The 24,188-nt window shown below is 39.4% G+C and overlaps 2 protein-coding genes across 4 annotated transcripts in view; both read left to right on the forward strand.

Moving 5' to 3' along the window:
* Positions 1 to 24,188, forward strand: part of LOC311044400 (H-2 class II histocompatibility antigen, E-S beta chain-like) — a 207,857-nt gene that overhangs the window by 64,762 nt on the left and 118,907 nt on the right. The window lies entirely within an intron of this gene.
* LOC311043223 (H-2 class II histocompatibility antigen, E-S beta chain-like) overlaps positions 1 to 24,188 on the forward strand; it is a gene marked incomplete at its 3' end in the record, with an annotated part of 35,253 nt that overhangs the window by 91 nt on the left and 10,974 nt on the right. The window contains exon 1 of the mRNA XM_084054400.1: positions 1 to 2. This exon is cut by the window's left edge and continues 91 nt beyond it. Coding sequence (XP_083910526.1) covers positions 1 to 2 — 2 coding nt within the window. The remainder of the gene's footprint in view (positions 3 to 24,188) is intronic.

A 24,188-nucleotide genomic window follows, 5' to 3' on the forward strand; every position in this document is an offset into this window, starting at 1 on the left:
AAGTAAGTACATTATATATATATATACTGTTATTATATAAACCAAATATGAACAATGCACAATATAAACAAATGACACGCACGCACACACACACAGACACAGACACACACACACGCACGCACGCACGCACGCACGCACGCACGCACGCACGCACGCACGCACGCACGCACACACACACACACACACACACACACACACACACACACACACACACACACACACACACACACACACACACACACACACACACACACAGCGTTGTTGTGACATCATGAAATATGGAGAATATAATATAATACATCATGAAAATGAGGGTTTTGTGCAGAGGGAGGAGGAGGGGCCTATTATAGAGCCCTGGGGATTCCAGAAACCTCACATCTCTATATTTTATCATACAAGAGTGTTGCACACATATGGTTGTACATTCTATACCTCTTTGTAACTGCTGCTATGTAAAATGTACTATTTTAACTGTTAAAGAAATGTTACAGTGTGGGGTTTATTTGACTTATTTATAATGTATTATTTATTGGTAAAATAAATTACTCAAAGTACCAAAAGTAGAATTAGTCATTATGCAGAACGTCCTGTTTCACAAGTTAAAAAAATCTTTAGAAAAAAGCAGATCTACAAGTTCACAATGCCTCACTATGCCATGCATTGTGAACTTGTAGATCTGCTATTTTCAAATGGCCAACATAATATATATATATATATATATATATATATATATATATATATATATATATATATATATATATATATATATATAGGTCTGAAGTGGGTAATGTATATTTTGTAATGATAATCAAAATCTACAAAGTAACTAGTAACTAAAGTTGTCAAATAATAGTAGCCTAGTGGAGTAAAAGTACAATGTTTGTCTCTGAGGTGTAGTGGAGTAAAAGTACTGAAAATCTGAAATACTCAAGTAAAGTAAAAAAAATACCTCAAAATTGTACTTGAGTAAATGTACTTAATTACCGCTACGCCGGGTGTGTGCTCGGCGCTGCGCACGGTAAACACTGATCAAGGACGACGCTGTGGTGAACGCAGGGGCGTCACTACCGTCATGCAGACAATGGGGTTGCGTTGGGGCCCATGACGTTAGGGGCACCAATGTAAATAAAAAAATATATATAAAAAAAATAATAATGAATTAAAAAATAAACCTGGGTGGGCCCCTTAACATTGTAATTGTTAACCGTTGTTTATGTACCCGAAATCCGTCACAAACCCGCGAAAAAAAGTATCAGAAACCACTAATAACCGCAACATTTTCGGGGCGCACAATTTTCCGGGCGCACATGCACGCGCGTTCATGACGGGGCTGGGTGGACGGGGCGTGGAGACGTCATCACACTAGAAATCTAACATGATTTTGATACCTGTTGTTGTGACATCATGAAATAAATCATTCCTTATGAATTACTTTCATGATACAAATAAATAAATACATAAAAAACATTAGCAAGCTACTTTTAATATCCAACCTTTCACTTCATATAAGAACCAAACATGATTGTTTAACATGATGATTATGTGTTATTGTCACTGTGAAGAAGTTTGTTGTTGAATTTAATGTCATCTTTGTTTTATTTCCAGTGTTCCATGAGCAGAGTTATGTCCTTAGCTGTTCAGACACAGTTAAAGACTCATATAAAGAGTGGATGTTTGCACTGGATGGTGAAGTGTTGGTGTACGCAGACTACAACAAAGGGAAGGTGGTGGAGCCTCAGCCTCCGTTTGTAGATCATATGACCTTCACAGGAGCTTATGAAAGAGCTTTGGGTGATCAGTACTACTGCAAAGCCCAGCTGGACCCCGTTCGCACTGCCTTGAAGAAACCACCAGTGAAAGGTACATGAATACTATGAACACAATAGTTAAAACGGTTGAATACACACACGCGCACGCGCACGCACACGCACACACACACACACACACACACACACACACACACACACACACATTTTAATCACATCAATATTTTACCTGAGAACAGTGAGAAGCAATTTTTTTCAAATGGATTTTGGTATAGCCTACATCTTTAAGTACATGTACTCAAGTACTGTACTTAAGTACAATTTTGAGGTATTTGTACTTTACTCGAGTATTTCCAATTTCTAATACTTTTAATTCTACTCCACTACATCTCAGAGGCAAATATTATAATTTTACTCCACTACAATTATTTGAAAACTTTAGTTACTAGTTACTTTGTAGATTTTGATTATTATTAGAAAACATACATACCACTTCAGCCCTATATCGGCCATTTGAAAATAACCGATAAGTGCGAGGCATTGTGAGCTTGTAGATCTGATATTTTCAAGAGATTTGTATTCATTTGAAAATTTGAAATGGGACATTTTGTAAAATGAGTACTTTTACTTTTGGTACTTTAAGTACATTTTGATGCAAATACTTTTATACTTTTACTCAAGTATTTTGAATTCCGGACTTTTAATTGTAACAGAGTATTTCTACTTTGCAGTATTGATACTTTTACTTAAAGGTAGTGCTGTATATTTCATAACATAATCATACATAAAATAGGCCACAACTTGACTTATTTAATTGGTACAAGTAGAATGATTAAATTTAGGTTCTTTAAAATGTTCCTTAAAGGGACATGGACATTTGCTGTGTTGTGACAATAGACCCTCTGCTGGGAGAGACGGCCCCGGTAACCAAATGGGTGTTTGGGGAGACAAAGACAAACACCTCGCCTTGGTTAACAAAAGAGATTTGTGTTTGCACCAGGAAGAAAAGCTTTTGTTCTATTGTGATCATTTGCTTTGAGGCTCGACCCCATGGTATTCTATTTAGCATAGGCCTACCTGTCTGAACAGCCCTGTGACCACAAGCCCACATGAATGAAACTCACTTGAATGAATCTAACTCACTTGAATGAAAAACAAAGTTGCTTTGATTGTGTAACTATTATTTCTGGGTAAAAACATATACTGAAGTAAAATGAACAAAGTCTTTATCTATGGCCTGTGTGATTTTAACTAAAGTAGAAGCCAGGAGAAGTAAAAGTATCCACTTTGAATTGATTCCTGTTCCTAACCCTAAGCCTCATAGAGTAACTATTGTTTACAGATGAATGAGAACATGATTCTTGGTACCATTTTAAAGTGTATAATGTGCAGAGTATTAATCTCATAATGAAACTTAATTGTGAAATGTGGTTCTGTACTGAAAGCATATTATTGTGGAATTGATTTCAAGGCATTGTGTGTGACCCTATTAAAGATGCGCAGTTGGCTGCCCGCTCGGCCATGACGGATCAGCCTGTGATTGGTTGAAAATGAGGACAGGAGGGGCTCTGAAACCAAGGAGCCTATTTTGAAATCTAGAGTATATATGCGCCTGTTGAATGTGAAAGCAGGGTGCTGCTAATCCTGGACCCTCTGCAGTTACCTTTTATGCTCCTTGTCGACAAATAAAGACACGGAGGAACATTATCACCACGGACTAGTCTCCTTTGTCCTGCATCCCCACTAACGGCTTGCGTTTATTCCACGTTATTTAACCACGGTGTGTTACACAGAATATTCAACAGTTGGCGTTGTTCGGCAGACGATTTAACTATCCGCCTTAGGAGGACTTTTTCTGGATGTGTGGAGTTTTGTGCTGCTCAAACGGTGAGTGTTACTATAGCCACATTTCTGTGAAATGGTTTTATCTGAGGGGGTACTCGTTAAAGATCCTGTTGTTTTCTTGTATTCTGTGTACACATACGTGGCAACGTGCGCATTTATGGGGGATGTATGGATTGGGGAGGCCGTGAGGATAATGGGTACTTTGAAGTACAATAATACAGGTTTAGGGGCTCTATATGGGCTCACGGCTTGTTAGCGGCAGTACAACACATGTGTAATTTGGTATGCTGGTTATGCGCATAAAGAGGATGCAGAACCTCTTGTGTAATATGGCTTAAACGTACCTTGTTGCGATATTGAGAACTGAGGCATTGAAAGTTGGGGCTTCGCTTTTATAGCCTTCCCGTGAAAATTTAACTGTAAATAATGGTATGGGGACTTAGTGGCAATCTGTGTGTCCTCAAAACGTGCTCATAGTGGCACGCTGGCGTAAGGGCTGGTCACTCGTGGCCTTGACTGTGTCTTGGGAACAATGGAAGATACTTGTGATTATGAATATTATTCTCGGCATAAGTCTAACAATTAGTCGAGTCAAATCGTTGAGTAGTATAGCAGAATAGGGTTGAATTCGTATGGTTATGTATTTTGTAGTGTTCTACCGTGTAGGGATAAGAGAGATACATTTTAGATGTTACCCGAGTGTGAGAGGATAAGCCAGCTCCGTTATACCTATGTGTGGCATTTGAAATGCCATGTTTATTTTTTACATGGATCCCGGTTATAAGCTCTAAGCGTTATGTACAGGCGTTTGGAGACATCGGCGCGCGCTAGACCACGAGTGCTAGACGCCCGTAAAATGTCTATGACTAGAGGTGTAGTAGCATATGGAATGCTAAGAGGCATGAATCGTTCGTTCGGCTATAGGTGATACTTTTGTTGGAGGTGAAGGGCGATGGATGAAAAAGTGGCGATGTGTTTTTTAACGACTCGTTAAGCCCGGTCTTTATCCCTGGGGAAAGTGTTGGTGTAGGCCAGGAATATAGCATTGCGAATGCTGAAGTAAAAAGATGATATTTGATGAAATTATGTTTGGTTTCTGTTTAGGAGTACATGCGAAATGCGTTGCGTTTATGATTGGGGCTGGTTAAGTGGCTCTGCAAACACTTTTATGTTTCTGCTGAAACTTGCTCTTGTTGTGAATGTCACTAAGGCTTATCTTTTCTCAGCATGTAAATTTGGCTGGCTAATTCTCCTTCTTCCATTGTGCTCTTTTTGGTGAAATACAGCTCATGTCTGTATCTTTTCTGTTATTGTTTTTTTTTTCCTCTTTCTCTTTCAAACTAGCTTTTGCTAGTCTGTAGTTTTTCTATACAATGTCCTGTGATAATTGACTATATCTGGAGCTGTTTCGTTTTCCAAACTTTTAAATAAGTTACGCTTGGTTGTCTTGATTTTCTGCAAATCTTCAGTTCAATTGCAAGCCAGTTAATAGTGGATATATTTTTATATATCTGCAAGATGTTAAGTACAGGTAGTTGACTGAGTATTTGCAGAGGGGAAGATAATTAGCCTGGTTACCGTACCCGTTTGGATTTATAACAATATCATAGGACTTCATGTTACAGTAACCGACAATAATAGGTTTCTCTTTCTACATATCCCATTCATGATTACACTGTGGTGTGGTGCTTGTACACGTTGGTCTGTTGGGTTATTATAATTAGATTTGTAGTAGGCCCGATCGTTTTCACCTCTCTTAGTCACACGGTTGAGGCATATTATTGGGGCTTCGGCGTGTAATACTTGTCCTTTGGTGATTACATTTGGTGTTGAGATCGAATTCTAAGTATTTTGGCTACAGTGGTCTAGCGGTTTTGCGGCCATCTTGCTTTGTAGTTTCTTGGGAGTCGCTTTGTGGTTCCCTTTAAGTCTGAAAATCTTCTTTTGTTTCCTTTGTTCTCTTTTTAGCTGTTTTTACTGCACTCATAATCGTTTTCCAAACTTTTAAACAAGTTACGCTTAATTATCTTGATGTTCTTTAAATCTTCAGTTCAATTGCGAGACAGTTAGTAGTGAATATATTCCAGACCCATTGCCGGAAGTATAAGCAAGTAACCTTACAAATAAGAAATGTTGACGAGGCGCTGTAGTTTTGACCGCATTCAGCTGCCATTTTTGTCAAAGAGGCATATAGGGGTTGGAGTCTAATATGTTTGCAAGATGCTAAGTACGAGAAATTGGCTGATTATTTGCAGAAGGGAAGATGATTAGCTTGGCACGGCTATGGTTTGTGTGGTTTAAATTTGATTTCTTTATTTCTTTACACTTTTTACATTTATGCAATAACTCTTTTATGCGGTTTATTCTGCTTTCGTGGTAGCAGTGTATTTCGTTAATTTAATGTTGGCCGATATTATGCATGAGGAGGGATGTGGTCTTTATTTGATTTCGTAGTACTTCCATTTTTGTAGATAATTTGGTTCTGTGGATTTGATTTTGTTAGCCCATGGGTAGGTGTGTTCAAGTACGTGTTTGATGTTTGATGTTTTGAGTAAGGTTGTGTCTGTTGTGATGATTTGAAGCACTTATAGTTGTACGTTTTGACAAAGAGGTTGAGGTTTGAAGTTGTTTTTTATGTGAAAGGAGTTTATTAGCAGTATTGAGGAAGATGGCTTGTTCTATTGTAAAATGTTTAAATAGGTTGTATTTGTGAGTTATTGGCGAGTTGGAATTCGTTACCGACACATTTCAATTGTTTTATGTGTCGTGAGGGGATGATGAAGCTGAAATAAATAGTATGAAATAATTATCTAAGGACTTAGGTTGAAATTACACAGATATGATTATTTAGGCCTAAAATCAATGAAGATGATCTTTTTGGAGTGTTAAATATAGTTGAAAAAAGGGACGAAAATAATTGTTAGTGTAATAATGGCATGTAGGAGTAGATTAATTATAATTATTTCAATTCGTGCTAAAGTATGGTGTTTAGTATTACGATAATAATAATACTAAGATAATATAAAGGAAAAGATTTGTTAAAAAGATTTGAATTCGGTCCGTTTTGTGTTTTATACACGACAGATTTAATTTAACTAAATGTTTAAGTACTATAAATTTGTTCCTCCTTATTGACGTATGGCTATTTTTCTGAGAAACAGCAAACCTAGGACGCTAGGGGACTCGACGGGGTCATTGTTATTTTTTTGATAATACTAAGGGTCGACTATTGGGGTGACGTTTTGTAGCGACATGTGGACAAATCATGTTAATTATAGTCAAACTATAGGTGTGATACGATCTGTGTGTTTTAATTCATGGAAGTGTTACATTTTGGTTGGTTACTGGATCGTAAGTGATGCTTATATTTGTGATTGAATACAGAGGGGGGTATTTAGGGTTTGGTTATAATAAAAGGCTAAAAAGGAGGACGATTAAGTAGAAGTTTCTCAATCTTTCTAATTGCAGGGGTTTGGGGGCTTATTCCAAAAAGCGTCTGAATTGTTGCAACGGGGAGATATTGGTGATTCTTATTTTGCTAAAGTGAATTCAATTTTAGTTTATTAATTCAAGTAGACAGTTTGGGAGTTGTAGTTTTCCACCACAGTGGTAGAACTCAGAACTACAGAACATTGTGTTATCATTTTAGTTTGTCGATTATCGCGCTCTGGTGGTTAAGAGATATATTTAGGTTAGTGTCTGGTGACGCATCTTGCAGTGGGAGTGGTTCCTATTTTATGAACCTGCCCCTTCCAGTGGTTGACGCATCCAAACACCTGGACTGACTTCACCTAGGGGTAGACAAAAAGGTTGCATGCACACTGTATGAATGAGAAGTTTGAGAGGTTCTGTGTTTTTTTGTACTTTAACATTTCTAACTTTTAGGAGTTATCCTTTCTTTTAACAGTCTTTGTCTAACCAGTTATTCAGCCTATTGGTATTCTATGGTGTTTCTTGTGTGTAAGTTCACTGTTAAGTATGCTGGATTAATGTTGTTTGTCTGTATTGTGTCTAATTTAATCCGTTCATGTCTGTTCATAGTTTTCCGTGGGAGGGGAGCGCCAAATTCGGTTGAGTTGTTTCCAGTCCTGGCTAATAGAGGACGGTTCATGTCTGGGATTAAAGTAACGTATTGACCAGACTTACAAATTTATATGAATTCAATACATTTGTTCTATATTTGATTTGGCATACTTAGGATATAGGAGCAACACTATTGGGTTGACTCACATGTGTGTTAAGTGGTACAGACACCTCACACTTGCATTATAATATTCCCATATTATTTCTCCTTCAAAACTGTTCTTAAGAAACTGACAGAGGTCCGTTGTGGACTCGAGACATTTATGATTTGTGTGTGATTTTTAGAAGAAAAAATTGATATAAAACATAGTATAGTGTAAGTAAAATCTGATTCCAGAGGGGAATACCTATAGAGGTTGGAGTAACGTGATAATAATTGTGGTTTAATATCAGTTGGATATTTGATCAACGATTATGGTATCGGTACAGCAGAAACACTCCTTGCAACAAGAGGATTCTTTTATTGATGTGATCAGCAAAATTTTGGGAATATGGGAGAACAAGTTGTTGCACCCTTCAAATCCTTGGCCACAAGACAGCATATTTGACCCAAAAATTATTGACACATTCGGAATGCTTGCTAGAGCATATCAGAAGGATTGCTCAGACACAAAGGCAAAGGAGAATACAGTATTTAAATTGTTTTTCAAAAAGGGTAGAAAATTAACTGAGGCTTATGAGAGATGCCAAACCAGGATGACAACCGCGCAGGTACGCCCAGGACCAGCTGAGAGGAGCGCTGCATCTTCTGATCTCATTGTATCACCGGGTGAGAAACCTATCGACCAATTGTCAGCCCTGGACACAGGGCATTGCAGTGACAATGGACTACGAGACGGGCTGGGAGCTGGAGCAGTGGTTGATTTGGCGAGACCAGACCCGAAGAGCAGAGGTACAGCAGGTGCCCAGGAAGCAGGTGACAGACAGGCAAGCCCAAAGCCGTTACGACGACATCATGAAAGTCCCGTCAGAGGGCCGTGCTACATCTGTCAGAGACATGGACATTCCTGGCGGCAGTGTAACCAGACACCACCGGCTGTCAACCCCATTGCTCCACGGTCAGCCCCAGCTCTTCTACAAGGTACCCCACAGATTTTACCAGGTTTCAGTCCCACCTGGCGACTCCCTGACTGTGTGCAGCAGGGGCACATAGTTCATCAACAGCGGGTCCCCCATCCAGATGGCTACCAGTCTGCACCACAGCAGACTCTCACCCCTTACATACAATCGGATGATTCAGAATCTGTGCCATATGCTGCAGCCTCTGTACCTACACGACAGTATCCATATCGGTCAAGACTGGCATACAGAAATCCTGGGCCGAGGAACACAGCTCTTCCCGATTATGCAGGCTGCTTCACATGTGGTCAGAAGACTCATTTTGCACGACATTGTCCACTATCCGGGCAACCCACTTCAGTTATTGCTCCCTGCCGTATGGATGACAAGAAGATATATGGCTAGAGACATTTCAAAAGTTGAAACGTACAGAGACATTACTTTAGCTGGACATATTGGAACAGGTGACGTAGGGCAATGATGGAATACATGAACCGTTGTTGACAAGAAAAGAAAACCCTGAGTCACCATTGAAAAAAAAAAAAAAAAAAAAAAGCGAAGCCACGATTTTAGTTTCTACCTATTTTGAAATATAATAGTGATCACTGTCCATATTCTAATTGAGATTTAGCATAGAGTCTAATATGCTTTCAGGTGGTTGACTAAATTTGACAAAGTTTTAACCTAGTATAGGATGGTTTGTTGAAAGGAGCTAGAGATGCTGTTAGTTTTTTTGACACTGGTATTTTTTCCTGCTCGTTTCGAGTATAGCTATAGGTCTATGTACGATAATAAGAATAATTAGGACTAAATTGTTTGGCCATTTTTCCCAGTAAGGTGTGGATTGGGACAGATCCAGTAAACTGGTTCGGTGAGCGTCATACACGAATGGTAAATTGTTGTCAGTACTGAGACACCGTGGAGAAACTTAGCTGTTGCTACAGTGCACAGTATAACATTTTTGTAATTTTGGGACTTCAGTGCTGATCTTTTGGGGTTTAATGAGACATGATGTCCATTAGTATGGCCTTATGTCTCAAGAGGGGAGGTATAAAAGGGAACATTTAAAATTGGGGTTTTGGACATAGTATTTTTTTAGGAACAAACTGACCAGTTCATAGGCCAGATCAATATTTAATTAAGAGTTTTTCGTGACCTACACTAATACCTTTGCATGAACTAAATTGAGTGAATGAGTAACACCTCTTGTGTGAGTGTATTGACTTAAAGGGGTGCATGTTTTATTTCTTAGGAAAGTGTAGGGACGTTTTTTCCAAAATCTTCTCGTGCTAGGAAGGAATGGAGATGCTGAGGAGGAGGTGAACGGATAGGTGATAAGCTGTCAGAGGAATCAGGCTGTCAGAACCGGGTGTCGAGGAGAGGTCAAACGAATCATGTCGGCGGAGGTCCACACGGGATGACAGCGGCTACAAGTGACAACCTCGACTCATCACTGTTCCTGCTGCCAAAAGTGAGACAGCTACACCAGGAAGGGACTCTACCCCCGCCATCAGCTCTACAGGAGACCAGGGTGTGGCCTCATAGTGATCCAGAAGGGGACGGGGCCTCAGATCTAGGAGATGACTGCAAAAGACGAGAAGGTCTACTGTTTCAACTCAGCTCTGCAAACCAGGGGCGGTGTGAATCTTCAACCTGAGGTCAACTTCTCATCTGTCTACTCATCGAACTACAACACTACACGACGGCAGAAGGATAGAGCCACAGACGTCAAGCGGACGGCTAGATGTTCCAGATCCAGATCTGCAGGACTTGGAGATTCCACCAAGTTGCCATACCCTCTCTCAGTGGAGGGGTGATTTTTGGCGATCCGTGTAAGTTTTCACACGCCTTTTGCAAGCACAGAGAAATGCCCCAGTAAGTGTCATTGGAAAATGACACTACACCCCCACGCTTGCATCATTTTCACAAACCCCCCTTTTCTTTTTCCCTTGTCCCAAGCTGTGAACAGTTTTTTGCTTCAATGACTGAACATTCCATAAATACAGGAACAAGAAGAAGATTGCGTTTGTTAGTATAGGCGAAAAAAGAAAAATACAGAAGTTCCTTCTGTAAGCGCGTGAACCTCCTGTAAACCACATATCGTAATGTATTCATGATGTCTTTTTTTTTATTATGCTTGTTGCAGGTTGTAATGAGATACAGACTATGCTTGATATTAATTGGTTTATTTGATGAATTGTTTTGGTTTTATTTTATTACAAAGGTTAAATTTGATTTGTGCTTCATTCATGGCGGTTTAATAATTTGACTGGTCTCTAGTGTATTGTTGTGATGTGCTGACCCGGTTGTGTTGAGATCAAGGTTTTTCTTTGAGAGATTACGACCCACGAGTGCACGCGTGGGAGAGTCGCTACTTTGGCCAAGAAGCGAACTCGATCGTATTCTTTTCGGGGAGAAATTGAGATTGAACACGACTGGAGTGGCGTGCCGCGACTATATATATTGGATCTGTCAAATGATTCTCTAGCTATTGAGGAAACGAATGTGGTTCGCGACACAAACGTGCCTTGGTTGATAGACATATTTCAGTTGAACTAAGCCAATGAGTGATGTGCAGATGGAACTGATTTTAAAATTAAGGTTTTGGTATTATTTTTGATTTGTATAGGTTACCATTCTACAATCAAGAGGGGTATTGCGTACACTAACTTTTTGCAGGTTGTTTCCCAGGCAGAGGTTTGGATTATGATTTTGTGCTGAAATATATCCTAAAGCTCTGATTTACAGAAGACGTTATAAGTCTTCTGAGAGGGGTTATGCTGTATATTTCATAACATAATCATACATAAAATAGGCCACAACTTGACTTATTTAATTGGTACAAGTAGAATGATTAAATTTAGGTTCTTTAAAATGTTCCTTAAAGGGACATGGACATTTGCTGTGTTGTGACAATAGACCCTCTGCTGGGAGAGACGGCCCCGGTAACCAAATGGGTGTTTGGGGAGACAAAGACAAACACCTCGCCTTGGTTAACAAAAGAGATTTGTGTTTGCACCAGGAAGAAAAGCTTTTGTTCTATTGTGATCATTTGCTTTGAGGCTCGACCCCATGGTATTCTATTTAGCATAGGCCTACCTGTCTGAACAGCCCTGTGACCACAAGCCCACATGAATGAAACTCACTTGAATGAATCTAACTCACTTGAATGAAAAACAAAGTTGCTTTGATTGTGTAACTATTATTTCTGGGTAAAAACATATACTGAAGTAAAATGAACAAAGTCTTTATCTATGGCCTGTGTGATTTTAACTAAAGTAGAAGCCAGGAGAAGTAAAAGTATCCACTTTGAATTGATTCCTGTTCCTAACCCTAAGCCTCATAGAGTAACTATTGTTTACAGATGAATGAGAACATGATTCTTGGTACCATTTTAAAGTGTATAATGTGCAGAGTATTAATCTCATAATGAAACTTAATTGTGAAATGTGGTTCTGTACTGAAAGCATATTATTGTGGAATTGATTTCAAGGCATTGTGTGTGACCCTATTAAAGATGCGCAGTTGGCTGCCCGCTCGGCCATGACGGATCAGCCTGTGATTGGTTGAAAATGAGGACAGGAGGGGCTCTGAAACCAAGGAGCCTATTTTGAAATCTAGAGTATATATGCGCCTGTTGAATGTGAAAGCAGGGTGCTGCTAATCCTGGACCCTCTGCAGTTACCTTTTATGCTCCTTGTCGACAAATAAAGACACGGAGGAACATTATCACCACGGACTAGTCTCCTTTGTCCTGCATCCCCACTAACGGCTTGCGTTTATTCCACGTTATTTAACCACGGTGTGTTACACAGAATATTCAACAGTAGGGTAAGTGATTTTCTTTGGTTAAAATAAGTGTTAAATAGCTCTATATTCTGATAGTACTCATTGCTATAGAGTGTTTGTTCAGTAAAAGGAGTCTCCTTGTCTCTCCACCTCTTTATTAAACAGAAAATGCATTTTCGTTTCAGTTTCCGTTTCATTTCCAATTTCATCCAATCAGGATAGAGAACTCAATCAGGATATAAATTAAACAAGTGAAATTGGAAGTGATGACACTAAGAAATGAGCAGAAAAAATTGGAACTGGAACACTATTAAAATGAGGCTTAAAATGGTTACTTTTTGACACCTACTGAAAAATGTATTTTCTGTTTATTAAAGAGCTGGAGAGACGGGGAGACTCCTGTTACTGAACAAACACTCTATAGCAATGATTACTATCACAATATAGTGCTTTAACCTTTTAACAAAATACTTTTTGTTTTAACCCAATAATATCACTTAGCCTACCTTTAAGTAAAACATTTGAGTACTTTTTTATTTTCGTTTATTTATCAATGAATTTAAAAAAAAAATGCAGGCACTACATTGTGCACCCCCTTAATGTAACTGCTAGCTCAATCTCATTGTATTTATGATATTCTATATACATTCAAAACATTCTAATGACAGATTTCACATCCTGAACCTATTTTAGACTTTATGTAGTAGACATATTTGGCCGATGGGGGCAGTTAGCCTAGTGTTGATATTATACACATGATAATAAAACTGAACATTAATGACATTTTTAATTGTCTATTTCCAGATGGATATGTGTTCTATAAGGCTACCCGCTGTGTGTTTAACTCCAGTGAGCTGAAGGACATACAGTACATAGTGTCATATAATTTCGATGGCGATGAGTTGGCCAGGTGGGACAGTAGAGTAGATCAGTTTGTTGGATACACTGAGTTTGGTGTGAAGAACGCAGAGCACATCAATAAAGATCCTACAGCACTGGCTGGGATCAGAGCAAACCGAGAGACACTCTGCAAACCCAACATTGAGATCTACTACTCCTCTGTTCTGAACAAGAGAGGTGAGCTGATCTCAGAGCAGCACTCAACACTCATCACCTCATAAACTATAACATGAAATCACATGATTCTATTCAGAGATGATTAATGGTGTTAATATTGATCATATAATAATTATTACATATTTCTTTATCTGCTGAGAAACATTTCAGATCCTCTTGATTTATACTGTATCCTAACAGGCTGTCACACAGTGGAAATAGCAGATCTACAAGCTCACAACATGTGGTGTCACCATCGTACACCGAGTATAAATGAAACATATAGATCTATTTCTGAGTGTTTTCACCTACATATAATGACCTGCCTAAAACAAAGACACCAGGATTAATGTTTTTAAATTAACTTTAAAAAGAACCATGCAGGCTAAAACACACCTCTATACACTTCATTTCACCTCCTGATTTTATATTTTAATTATTGTCTCTACTAGTTTGTTTTGTATGTTTTTAATCACTTTAGTAATATTTTACAGGATTATGTGTGTTGTTTTGTTTGTTTCTCTTGTTCATTTGATCTATTTTCATAAAATGATATTGCTTGGTTTATTGTTGTTTATGTAAAGAACTGTGTAACTTTGAATTATTTAATATGTTTAAATTATATTATATAAATGCATTCTACGTTGTAGAAAACTGTAGACTATTGTAGAATCTACTGTACCATGGTGCCATCTGGTGGCCAAACACTGACATTTACAGTTACAATTTACAATGTAGGCATTTATCAGACGCTCTTAATCCAGAGTGATTTACAGTAAGCAAGGAAAACACAAGGTAATACATCAAATGCATAGAAATAGTAATCTAGGATCATAGGTAAACCATGAACCTATCATCAGTCTAAACCATTGGTTCTCAAAGTGGGGTCCGGGGACCAGGGATTCCAGGGGATCCCCAGCAAAATGTGTTAATATAGCATCACAATAATTTTAACCACTTTAACCTTTTCTAGTTTGGCTACTCAAAAATATCAGATATACAAGCTCATAGCGCGGCACCGAGCTTGTATATCTGCTATTTTTGAAAAATCGTGAAAACTTGTGCAAATCTTTGAATATATATTTTTCAAAGCGAACATTTGTAACTCAAATCTTTGCTTCTGGGGGGTCCCTGGAACAAAATATTTTGCGATGGGGGTCCGCGGCCAAATACATATCATTTTGGGGGTCCTTAACATGAAAAAGTTTGAGAACCACTGGTCTAAACAGTATAATATCAAACAAATAAATAATATATACATTAAAACTATCCAAACTATAGGATAGCAGGTCTACAATGAACCTGGCATCTAACATGATATCTAAATGACATTTTAACCTTTGCATGAGACTGAAGGTCATCAAGGCTAGGTCAAGTCACAGAGGAGAGTCTTCAGATTATGGTGGTAGATTGGGAGTGAGTCTGCAGTTATGACTGCAATGGGGTGTTTGTTCCACAGTTTGGGAGCCAGAAGGGAGACGAGTGTAGGACGTGTGGAGCGTTGTCCAGGGTGTTTTAGAGAAGGAAGAAGAGTCTAGGACGTGTGGAGGGTGAGGGGTTGTAGGGTTGGATCAGGCTTGAAGATATGGGGGGGTCATACGTTTGGTTGCTTTGTAGGCCAACATCAGTGTTTTGTACTCTGTGAGGGCAGCAACTGGGAGCCAATGGAGGGAGAGGAGAACGGGGGAGAGCCGGGAAACGTGAACATTTTGGCTGGTTGAAGACCAAGTGTGTTGCAGCTTTCTGGATCATTTGGATCTAATTTGGATGATGTACAATTATTAATGATAATGACATTTTCCTATGACGGTTATATAATAATAATCTTATTTATCCAGTGGAGCCCAAAGTGAGACTGAAGTCAGAGACTCCCCCTCGTCGTGGTGAACACACTCACATGCTGAGGTGCAGCAGCTACGACTTCTATCCTCAAGTGATCCTGGTGACCTGGTGGATAGGTCAAGAACCTTTGACCTCTGGTCTCTCCTCTACTGCAGAGCTGTCTGATGGAGACTGGTACTACCAGTACCACTCCTACCTGGAGTACACACCCAGGTACACACCTAACAGACACCTATACATAGAAATACACACCTATAGATATATTCTTTAAAAATAAAACGAGTGTTACTCACTTACTGAAAATGGCCCATTAATTGGTAGGCTAATATTAAGTCACACACACGCACACGCACACGCACACACACACGATTCCTCCAGACACAACTACGCAGCAAGCTCGTCGTCGTGCAAGCATGACGAACGCACACAGAGACCCGCGAGTGAGTGTGTTATACATGAATACACACACAGGAATACGCTATAACGTGCATATCTCGTTACTAAGTTTCTTCTGCCTTCCTATTTTTTATGCAATGAGGAGGGAATAGTGGAATACACAATAAACACTAGAGCGGAGGAGAGCCCAGCGGGGCATTCACGCTCCTACACAAAAATAGTCAAACTTTTGTTTTTCTCCAAAAAACTAAATAATAACACAGATCAACGGATCAATGTTTTGAATCGTGGGGCGTTTCAGCGTGTAGATCGTCTACTTTCACAATCTGTCCTAATGTTAGTGCTAATTAACAGCTGCTCACTCACTGCCAGACCGGGCGGGGAGGAGGGGCCGCTTCAGCTCTGAGCAGATCCACATGGACACACATTCAACTTGAGGACACACACACGTCATGATTATTTTAGGTGGAGAAAATATCAGTATAAGCTTATCTTATTGCCTATAACGGTCTATTGCCCCCCCCCCCCCCCCCCCAACCACGGTGCAGGAGGGGGGGGGGGGGCACCTGTGCGTAGGTACTGATCAACCTCATCAGATAGAAAACATGCTGTGCTTTTTGAAGAGGATCATCAGCGTGTGCAAAAACGTGAGTGTGTGTGTGTGTGTGTGTGTGTGTGTGTGTGTGTGTGTGTGTGTGTGTGTGTGTGTGTGTGTGCATGTTACAGATCAGGAGAGAAGATCACATGCATGGTGGAACATCCCAGCCTGACCGCGCCTATCAAGATGGACTGGGGTCAGTTACTGTAATCTACTGTATTCTACTGTAATGTGTTACACTACACTCTTTTTTTAAGGGTTCAAGGATTCTTCTCTTTTTGTAACTGAGGGTACATTTATTTGGCAGAAAGGAAACACAGCAATCCAATTAAAAACAAGACACAATAATAATACAGACACCAGAAATAAAAATCAATACAAACACATTAAAACATCCTAAAAAAAGTAACCATTCTAATAAGAAGGTCATGACAGGAGCCTCACCTACTTAAAGTGTCTTGTCTAGATGAGGTTCATCATCTTAGTTTACTAATGGCTGCAGATACAAAGACATTTATAGAAATGATAGAATTTCTACATCAGGGTCAGAAGCTGCTGGAGTGAAGGGGCTGAAAGTGACTGTAAAGTATGAGAACAGTCCTGAGAGATGGAACTGGTCTTATATAAATGCTGCATTAATATCAATGGTAATGGTCTAGTGGTTAGAGTGTCTGCCCTAAGATTGAGAGGTTGGAGTTTGATCCCTGGCCGGGTCGTACCAAAGACTATCAAAGTGACCCAATGCCTCCCTGCTTGGCACTCAGCATCAAGGGTTGGGTTGGGGGGGTAAGTCTCTGTGACTAGAGTCACATCAAGGGTTGGGTTGGGGGGGGTAAGTCTCTGTGACTAGAGTCACATCAAGGGTTGGGTTGGGGGGGGGGTAAGTCTCTGTGACTAGAGTCACATCAAGGGTTGGGTTGGGGGGGGGTAAGTCTCTGTGACTAGAGTCACATCAAGGGTTGGGTTGGGGGGGGGGGTAAGTCTCTGTGACTAGAGTCACATCAAGGGTTGGGTTGGGGGGGGTAAGTCTCTGTGACTAGAGTCACATCAAGCCGCCTCACGCTACAGAATCAAGAGATAGGCTCCTCCCCCTATGGGTCACATGGCTCGGCAAGGCTTACTTACTTAACCCATTCAATCCAGGAACACATCTGTGTCATTTTAGATTTGAGCTATAACCATTATTTTATACTTTGGGATATTCAAAAATAGCAGATCTCCAAGCTCATAGTGCGGCACCGAGATCTACAAGCTACGAGCTTGTAGATCTGCTATTTTTGAAAAATGTTTGCAAATCTTTTAATAGATATATTTAAAGCAAACATTTGTAACTGTCAAATGTCTCAACAAATGTCTCTGTTTCAAAAATATCAGATCTGCTATTTTTGAATAGTCTAAGTATAAAATAATAGTTATAGCTCAAATCTATAATGACACAGATGATTCCATGTCAGAGTCAGTGAAGAACAAGGTGTTTTAATCTACTGTAATAATATAATTAATATAATATTTGTATTATCAGATGACTCCATGTCAGAGTCAGTGAAGAACAAGGTGGCCATGGGAGCATCTGGTCTGGTTCTGGGTCTGGTCTTGTTCCTGTCTGGATTCATCTACTTCCAGTGGAAGAAACGAGGTGATTAACATGTTTAATTAACATGTTTAATTAACATGTTTCATTAACATGTTTAATTAATAAATCTACTACCAGTGGAAGAAATAAGGTCAGGTCAACAGAGGATCACATGACATGTAATCTCTCAAGAACAGATTCCTCAGAAAAGCAGAGGTCGCTGTTTTTCATTTTCTGTGGGGTCTGGCTACGCGAGACTACATGACATGTGGAACCCTCACAGAAATGCAAACAAACAAACATGTAAAGCCACAACCTAAATGGGTTTATATTGGTTTAGAACCTTAACCGGTTTAGACCAATTTAGACGACCTTGTTAGAGGTCAAAGTGTGTTCTATGTTGTCACATTTAGTCTTAAATAAGAGTCAAATGTTCACATTTGTTCTGATGCAACATGTGACCCTGATGACTGAACCCTAATGTTGTTGTGTTGTTGTGTTGTGTGTACATTTATGCATTTTATGGAGAAATACACACAATACAGTACATAGGATGTATTTGTGTGTCTGTTTTAACTGTCTCTCTTCTTCTTCTATCAGGTCGTATTCTGGTGCCGACAACCAATGATGAGAATCTTTAGACTCCTCCCACACACCCAGGTTCACTTCCTCTTTCTTTTTACTAAACTTTTTTACGTATTCATTCATACAGTTTTAATGTATAAAAGTGTATAAAACTATAAAACATACACAAAACAACATGCTAGTGTGAAGTGAAACAATCCTCGTAAACCATCCCGGTCGTGTGAATTCACATCATCATGTGTCTTCTGCTTAATTTCTTATAATAATGAATCTAATAATCAAATTTAATAATCAAATGATTTGTTGTATCAGACAACACTGATGTCAATGTGGTCAGATGGAGGGGGGGGGTCCTCTTGGTGAACTGTGTAAGTTTGGACCATTCATCATCAATCAAATATAAACATGTTTTACATGACGAAGGAGTTTAGATCCCATAGCCTGAGAGGACGTTCATGGGTGACTCAGTCAGAAAGTGAAGAGACGACACAATGCAGCCAAAATCTGAACCAATCATTTGAACACAACATTTCTGTGAACTGAACCAATGATTCAGTACATTGAAAACACTGATCATTCCATCACTAACAGGATCAAAGACAGAACCTTGTGGTCCAAAGGAGAGTGTTCTACCAACTCAGCTGCCCTTCCTACTAAGTTACACTATTGACAAAGTATTGGTCAAATGTTGTTTGAATGGACCGAGTTGTTTCTACTTTGATGGTTACTGTAGTTGCAGGGAGGGTGCTGGGATGTTAGGTTTTTAAGTAGTTTACTAATAACTTGTTTTTTTAACTATTTACAGCATAGTTTTAAATCATTAAATCATTAACCAACTGTTTAACATGTTATGAATAACATATTTATTTAAACTAATAATTTATGAATGATTAATTTACTATTATAAGGGAAGGTTGTTCTAAAGTGTTAACATGTTCACACAGTTAATACATTCTGATTCTTATTGGTCTATTGTCTTTTCACAGAACACCTGGGTGTGAGAGGAAGAAATACATGTGTGTCCAATCAGCTTTTAAATAGTCGTAACAGCAGCACAATGATGACATCATCAACCTTTTAGGGTTAAGGTTAGGTTTAGGCATAGTTTTTGTGAATTTAAAGAGTTAGTGTTATGGTTAAGGTTAGGTTTATAGGCATAGTTTCTGTGAGGTTATGGTTAGGGTTAAGGTTAGGTTTATAGGCATAGTGTTTGTGAAGTTAAAGGTTGGGGTTAGGGTTAGGTTTAACCCTTTTTTTGTTTCCGTGTGATGGGTGGACCTGATCCTCTAGGGTGGACCTAAACCCTCTAGGGTGGTCTGAGGTGTGGGTATACCCGGTTCCACCCAAATTAAACAATGGTGCTCCGCCACAGTCTATGCAATTAATGGGAAACACTGATGACATGCAATCATTTATATTAAGTAATGATGATGATATGTAATGATGTATATGTAATCACTAATCACGAGCAGGGGAGCAGATCTCATTACAACTTAGGAGGGAACCATCTTCTCATCAATAATATCACCAACATAGAGCTAATGCTAGGATTTTAAACTAACTAATAATAGTCACAATGATTACAGTTTGTCTGACATTTGGCAAAAACTAAACACCAAATCCATGTTCAATGCATGAAACAAACTATAATGTTATGACGTAAATAATTAATTATAGGTTGACATCATATGATTTAACAACAAACACATTAACATGCCTCCATGTTTAACTGCAGGACTTACAAACATTGATACTTTCACATTAATTCACATCATTTGAGATTTGATTTGATTTGGTAAAAAATATACGAGCAAAATCACAAAACAACTTAAACCTAGGATAACACATTAAAGCGTAATGAAACACTTGTTTCCAATGTGGTCCTGCAGCATAACTAACAAGGACGTATGACATAAGATGTCATGTGTAGACGGGTGACAGTGTGAAGCAGGTCAGTCACTGTACGTCTGTGGGAGTTTTTTTTTTTGCGAGGTCAGGCATGTAGTGGGTAGTGGGATGTGTGATGCTTGTGTTTTCTGCCATGTAGTTGATTGATTTGGCCAGCATTGGTAATGCAAGACATGAGTTACAAGAATATGTAGTTGTTACCTGATAAGAAGTTGTTTAGAATTTGTTATTACATTTGTAATGTTTACAGTACAATTGATTGGGATTCTATTTCAATATTTAACTATTAAGAATTGGTACAGTAAAACATCTTGGTAATAAGCACAGATGGACTTGAGGTGTGGTACAAGAATCAATATATCAACCAATAAGTCATACTAAATATCAACGTTTTTTTTGTTGTTGCTTTAAACAAAAAAAATCTTCAGTGGAATCAGCTTCTATTAAATATAGATTTTAAATAATATAATTTATTTAAAGATACTTTATTGGAGGAACATGATGTCAGACATGTCCCCTCCTTCCCCCTGGGATCTGGGCCCCTGATCATCAATGGTTTGAAGTTCAGATGTTAGATTTTGGCTTTAATTTGCTTGGTTTGAATGGAATGTCACAATATCAATAAAGGAATAAGAAACATAATTGGGCCTCATGTTTTCTCTCCTGAACTTGAATACAACGTTTTATATGTTGAAAGAATTGTCCTCTTAATCCATGCCGTACGTTACATCTCTAGTAAAGGCTTGATACTTAGTTGCGTGTGGTGTCACACAGATCATCATACAAGCTCACAACGTGTCGCAGCACGATGCGCTGTGAGCTTGTAGATCGTCTATTTTCGCTGCACGACGCCACACGCAACGAAGCATATCAAGACAAGCCAAACCCGGCTGCACACATGTCCAGGCCAGTGGTCCGTCTTCATTTGAGAAAATTAAGTATTATATAGACTACTGTTCATTTATATCTTATGTCAAGTAGGGGTATGTCTGTCTGTCTGTCTGTCTGTCTGTCTGAATTCAATTCAAAAGGCTTTATTGGCATGAAATTCTGGGGAAGTGTTGCCAAAGCACAATTACAATTATTATATTATTACAACAAACAACGTAACAAAATACAATCAACTAAATGACATAAATAAAGGAGATGGTGTAAGTAAAACATGGTATACATCTGTGTCCTACTGGTTGTCCCTTTTCTTGTGACAGGAATCCACATATTTTGCAGCTAAAACTGCACATTCTTTCTGTTCCCCCAGAAGGAGTGTCATTTCTCCATTTCTGTCATACTTAGGAATTCTGGGCAGTTTATTTAGATTTTTTTGTGAAGAAGTCACCAGAGTTTCATGGCCACAGGGTGACACCAGGGTGACACCAGGCACACATGACAAATCAGTGGGTGACAAAGCTAAGGGACACTGAAAAAAGGAGTGTCCAGTCCTAATATCCAGTGGTGTAACTAAGAAAATGTACTCAAGTACTGTAAATAAGTACACTTGAGGAATTTTCACTTTACTGGATTATTTCCAATACTTTTACTCACTACAGTACATCTCAAGGCAAATATTGTACTTTTACTCCACTAATTTAGTTACTAGTTACTTTGCAGATATACGTCATTATATTACAAAACATACATTAACCACTTTAGCCCCATTTTATACACAGCCGATCTACAAGCTCACAATGCGTCGCGACTTGCAAGCTTGTAGATCTGCTGTTTTTAAACTCAATTTTTACAAAGTAAATTTTGTATTCTGGACTTTTACTTATAACAGAATATTTCTATATTGCAGTATTGGTACTTTTACTTAAGTAAATAATTTGAGTCCTTTCCCACCACTGCAAATCAGTGAGTTTGTGTCATTATTGTAAAGCTAACGGACACTGGAAAAAGGAGTGTTCAGTCCTTAAATCTGGCCAACTCACTCAGCCCAGTGGCTTTGCCTTTAGGACAGCAGAGGGCGCTCTTTGAAGCCTAAGACTGTTGATGCTAATCACCTGTATAACATAATAACTCCCCCACAAGGTTCATTGTGCTGTTAAATATGTGAGGCAGAGGCGTGGCATAAAGTACAAAAGCTTTATTTGAAAACAACATTTTAGTCAACCAAATATCATCATTAATAAAAGAGATTACATCTAGTGGGATAAACGTACAGATTACCATTTTGGATGAACAAAGCAATATACTGTAGCTTACACATATGGGCCAATGCTGGGGGGCATGGGTGGCAGTCTGAACGTCCAGGGCAGCGGCACCCCGATAAACCACAGCATGCATCAAACCAACAAAAAATGAATTAGCAACTAAAGTAAAAAGGGGGATTACCACTACCACTGGAGCGGCCATCACCTGTTCCCACATTGGGTCCCCATGCAGCCCTAAAAGGAGAACAGTACAAAGTTAGTGAGGACTCTTACAACACAATATTAAAACAGTTCACATTGTAACTGTGTGGCCAGGGGCTTCACGCAACATTAGAATAAAATCATTAAAATAAGCCTACAACATGAGGTGTCGGTCAGTGGTGAAGTAGGTAAAACAGCAGCGTGTTCCTCTTCACCAAGCCTTTAACACAAGTGGCACATGTTAGCCTACCATTCAGCTGTTAGCCTACCATTCAACTGTTAGCCTACCATTCAGCTGTTAACCTACCATTCAGCTGTTATAACCTACCATTCAGCTGTTAGCCTACCATTCAGCTGTTAACCTACCATTCAGCTGTTAACCTACCATTCAGCTGTTAACCTACCATTCAGCTGTTAACCTACCATTCAGCTGTTAACCTACCATTCAGCTGTTGGCCTACCATTCAGCTGTTGGCCTACCATTCAGCTGTTAACCTACCATTCAGCTGTTGGCCTACCATTCAATAGTGCTCATGTTAAAATCATTGCCACAACAAAAAGACAGAGGCAAACCTACCATGCATTCAAGGGCAAAGCGCACACCTCGCCATGCACACAGACACACCTCTGTGTGGCTCAGTCACCCACCACAGACCCAGCTGGGGGGGGGGGGACGGGGGGGGGGGGGACAGACAGCCGCACACAGGGACTAAAGAACATAACACAAACTGTCAAGTTTATGACCATAACTACTATACACTGCGGCACTTGCTGAACAATAGAGACATACCTGCCCTGATACATTGTGAAGAAGGAAGGACCCACACACGCCGTGGGCAAGCGTGGCTTAGCTGAAGCCCAACGAGCCAGCTTTGGTCAAAGAGACCAGTCTGAAGACACTCACACCAAACAAGAGGAGACACTTCCAGCAGGCAGAAGGAGCACTGCCTAAATACTGCAGCCAATCAGCCCACTGATTAGTGGGAGGAGCATGAGCCATGGGCAGAGTGGGAGACGCCCATCCTGCTACACATACTTGCCATTCATTTCTAATGGTTTGGTATGGGTGATGGGAAGTGACAAACAGGTGCCAGTGAGGGTGCTACCAGACTGTGGGTCATTAGATTCTTTTGTACCAGAGTCTGTGTTACCTTTTACAACTCAAACTGATACAGGGGAGAGCATTTCGTTTCAGGGAATGAGGATGTTTGTTGTTCCTGTTCCAGTGCATGAAATGTCTCTCATTTCAGAGCTGGTTAATGGAGAGGTTCACATGGGGGCAGTGGTGGAAAAAGTACTCAAATGTTTTACTTATTAAAAATATCAATACTGCAATG

Source organism: Gymnoscopelus microlampas (genome assembly GCF_963454915.1).
Source record: "Gymnoscopelus microlampas genome assembly, chromosome: 4".
Taxonomy (NCBI): Eukaryota; Metazoa; Chordata; class Actinopteri; order Myctophiformes; family Myctophidae; genus Gymnoscopelus; species Gymnoscopelus microlampas.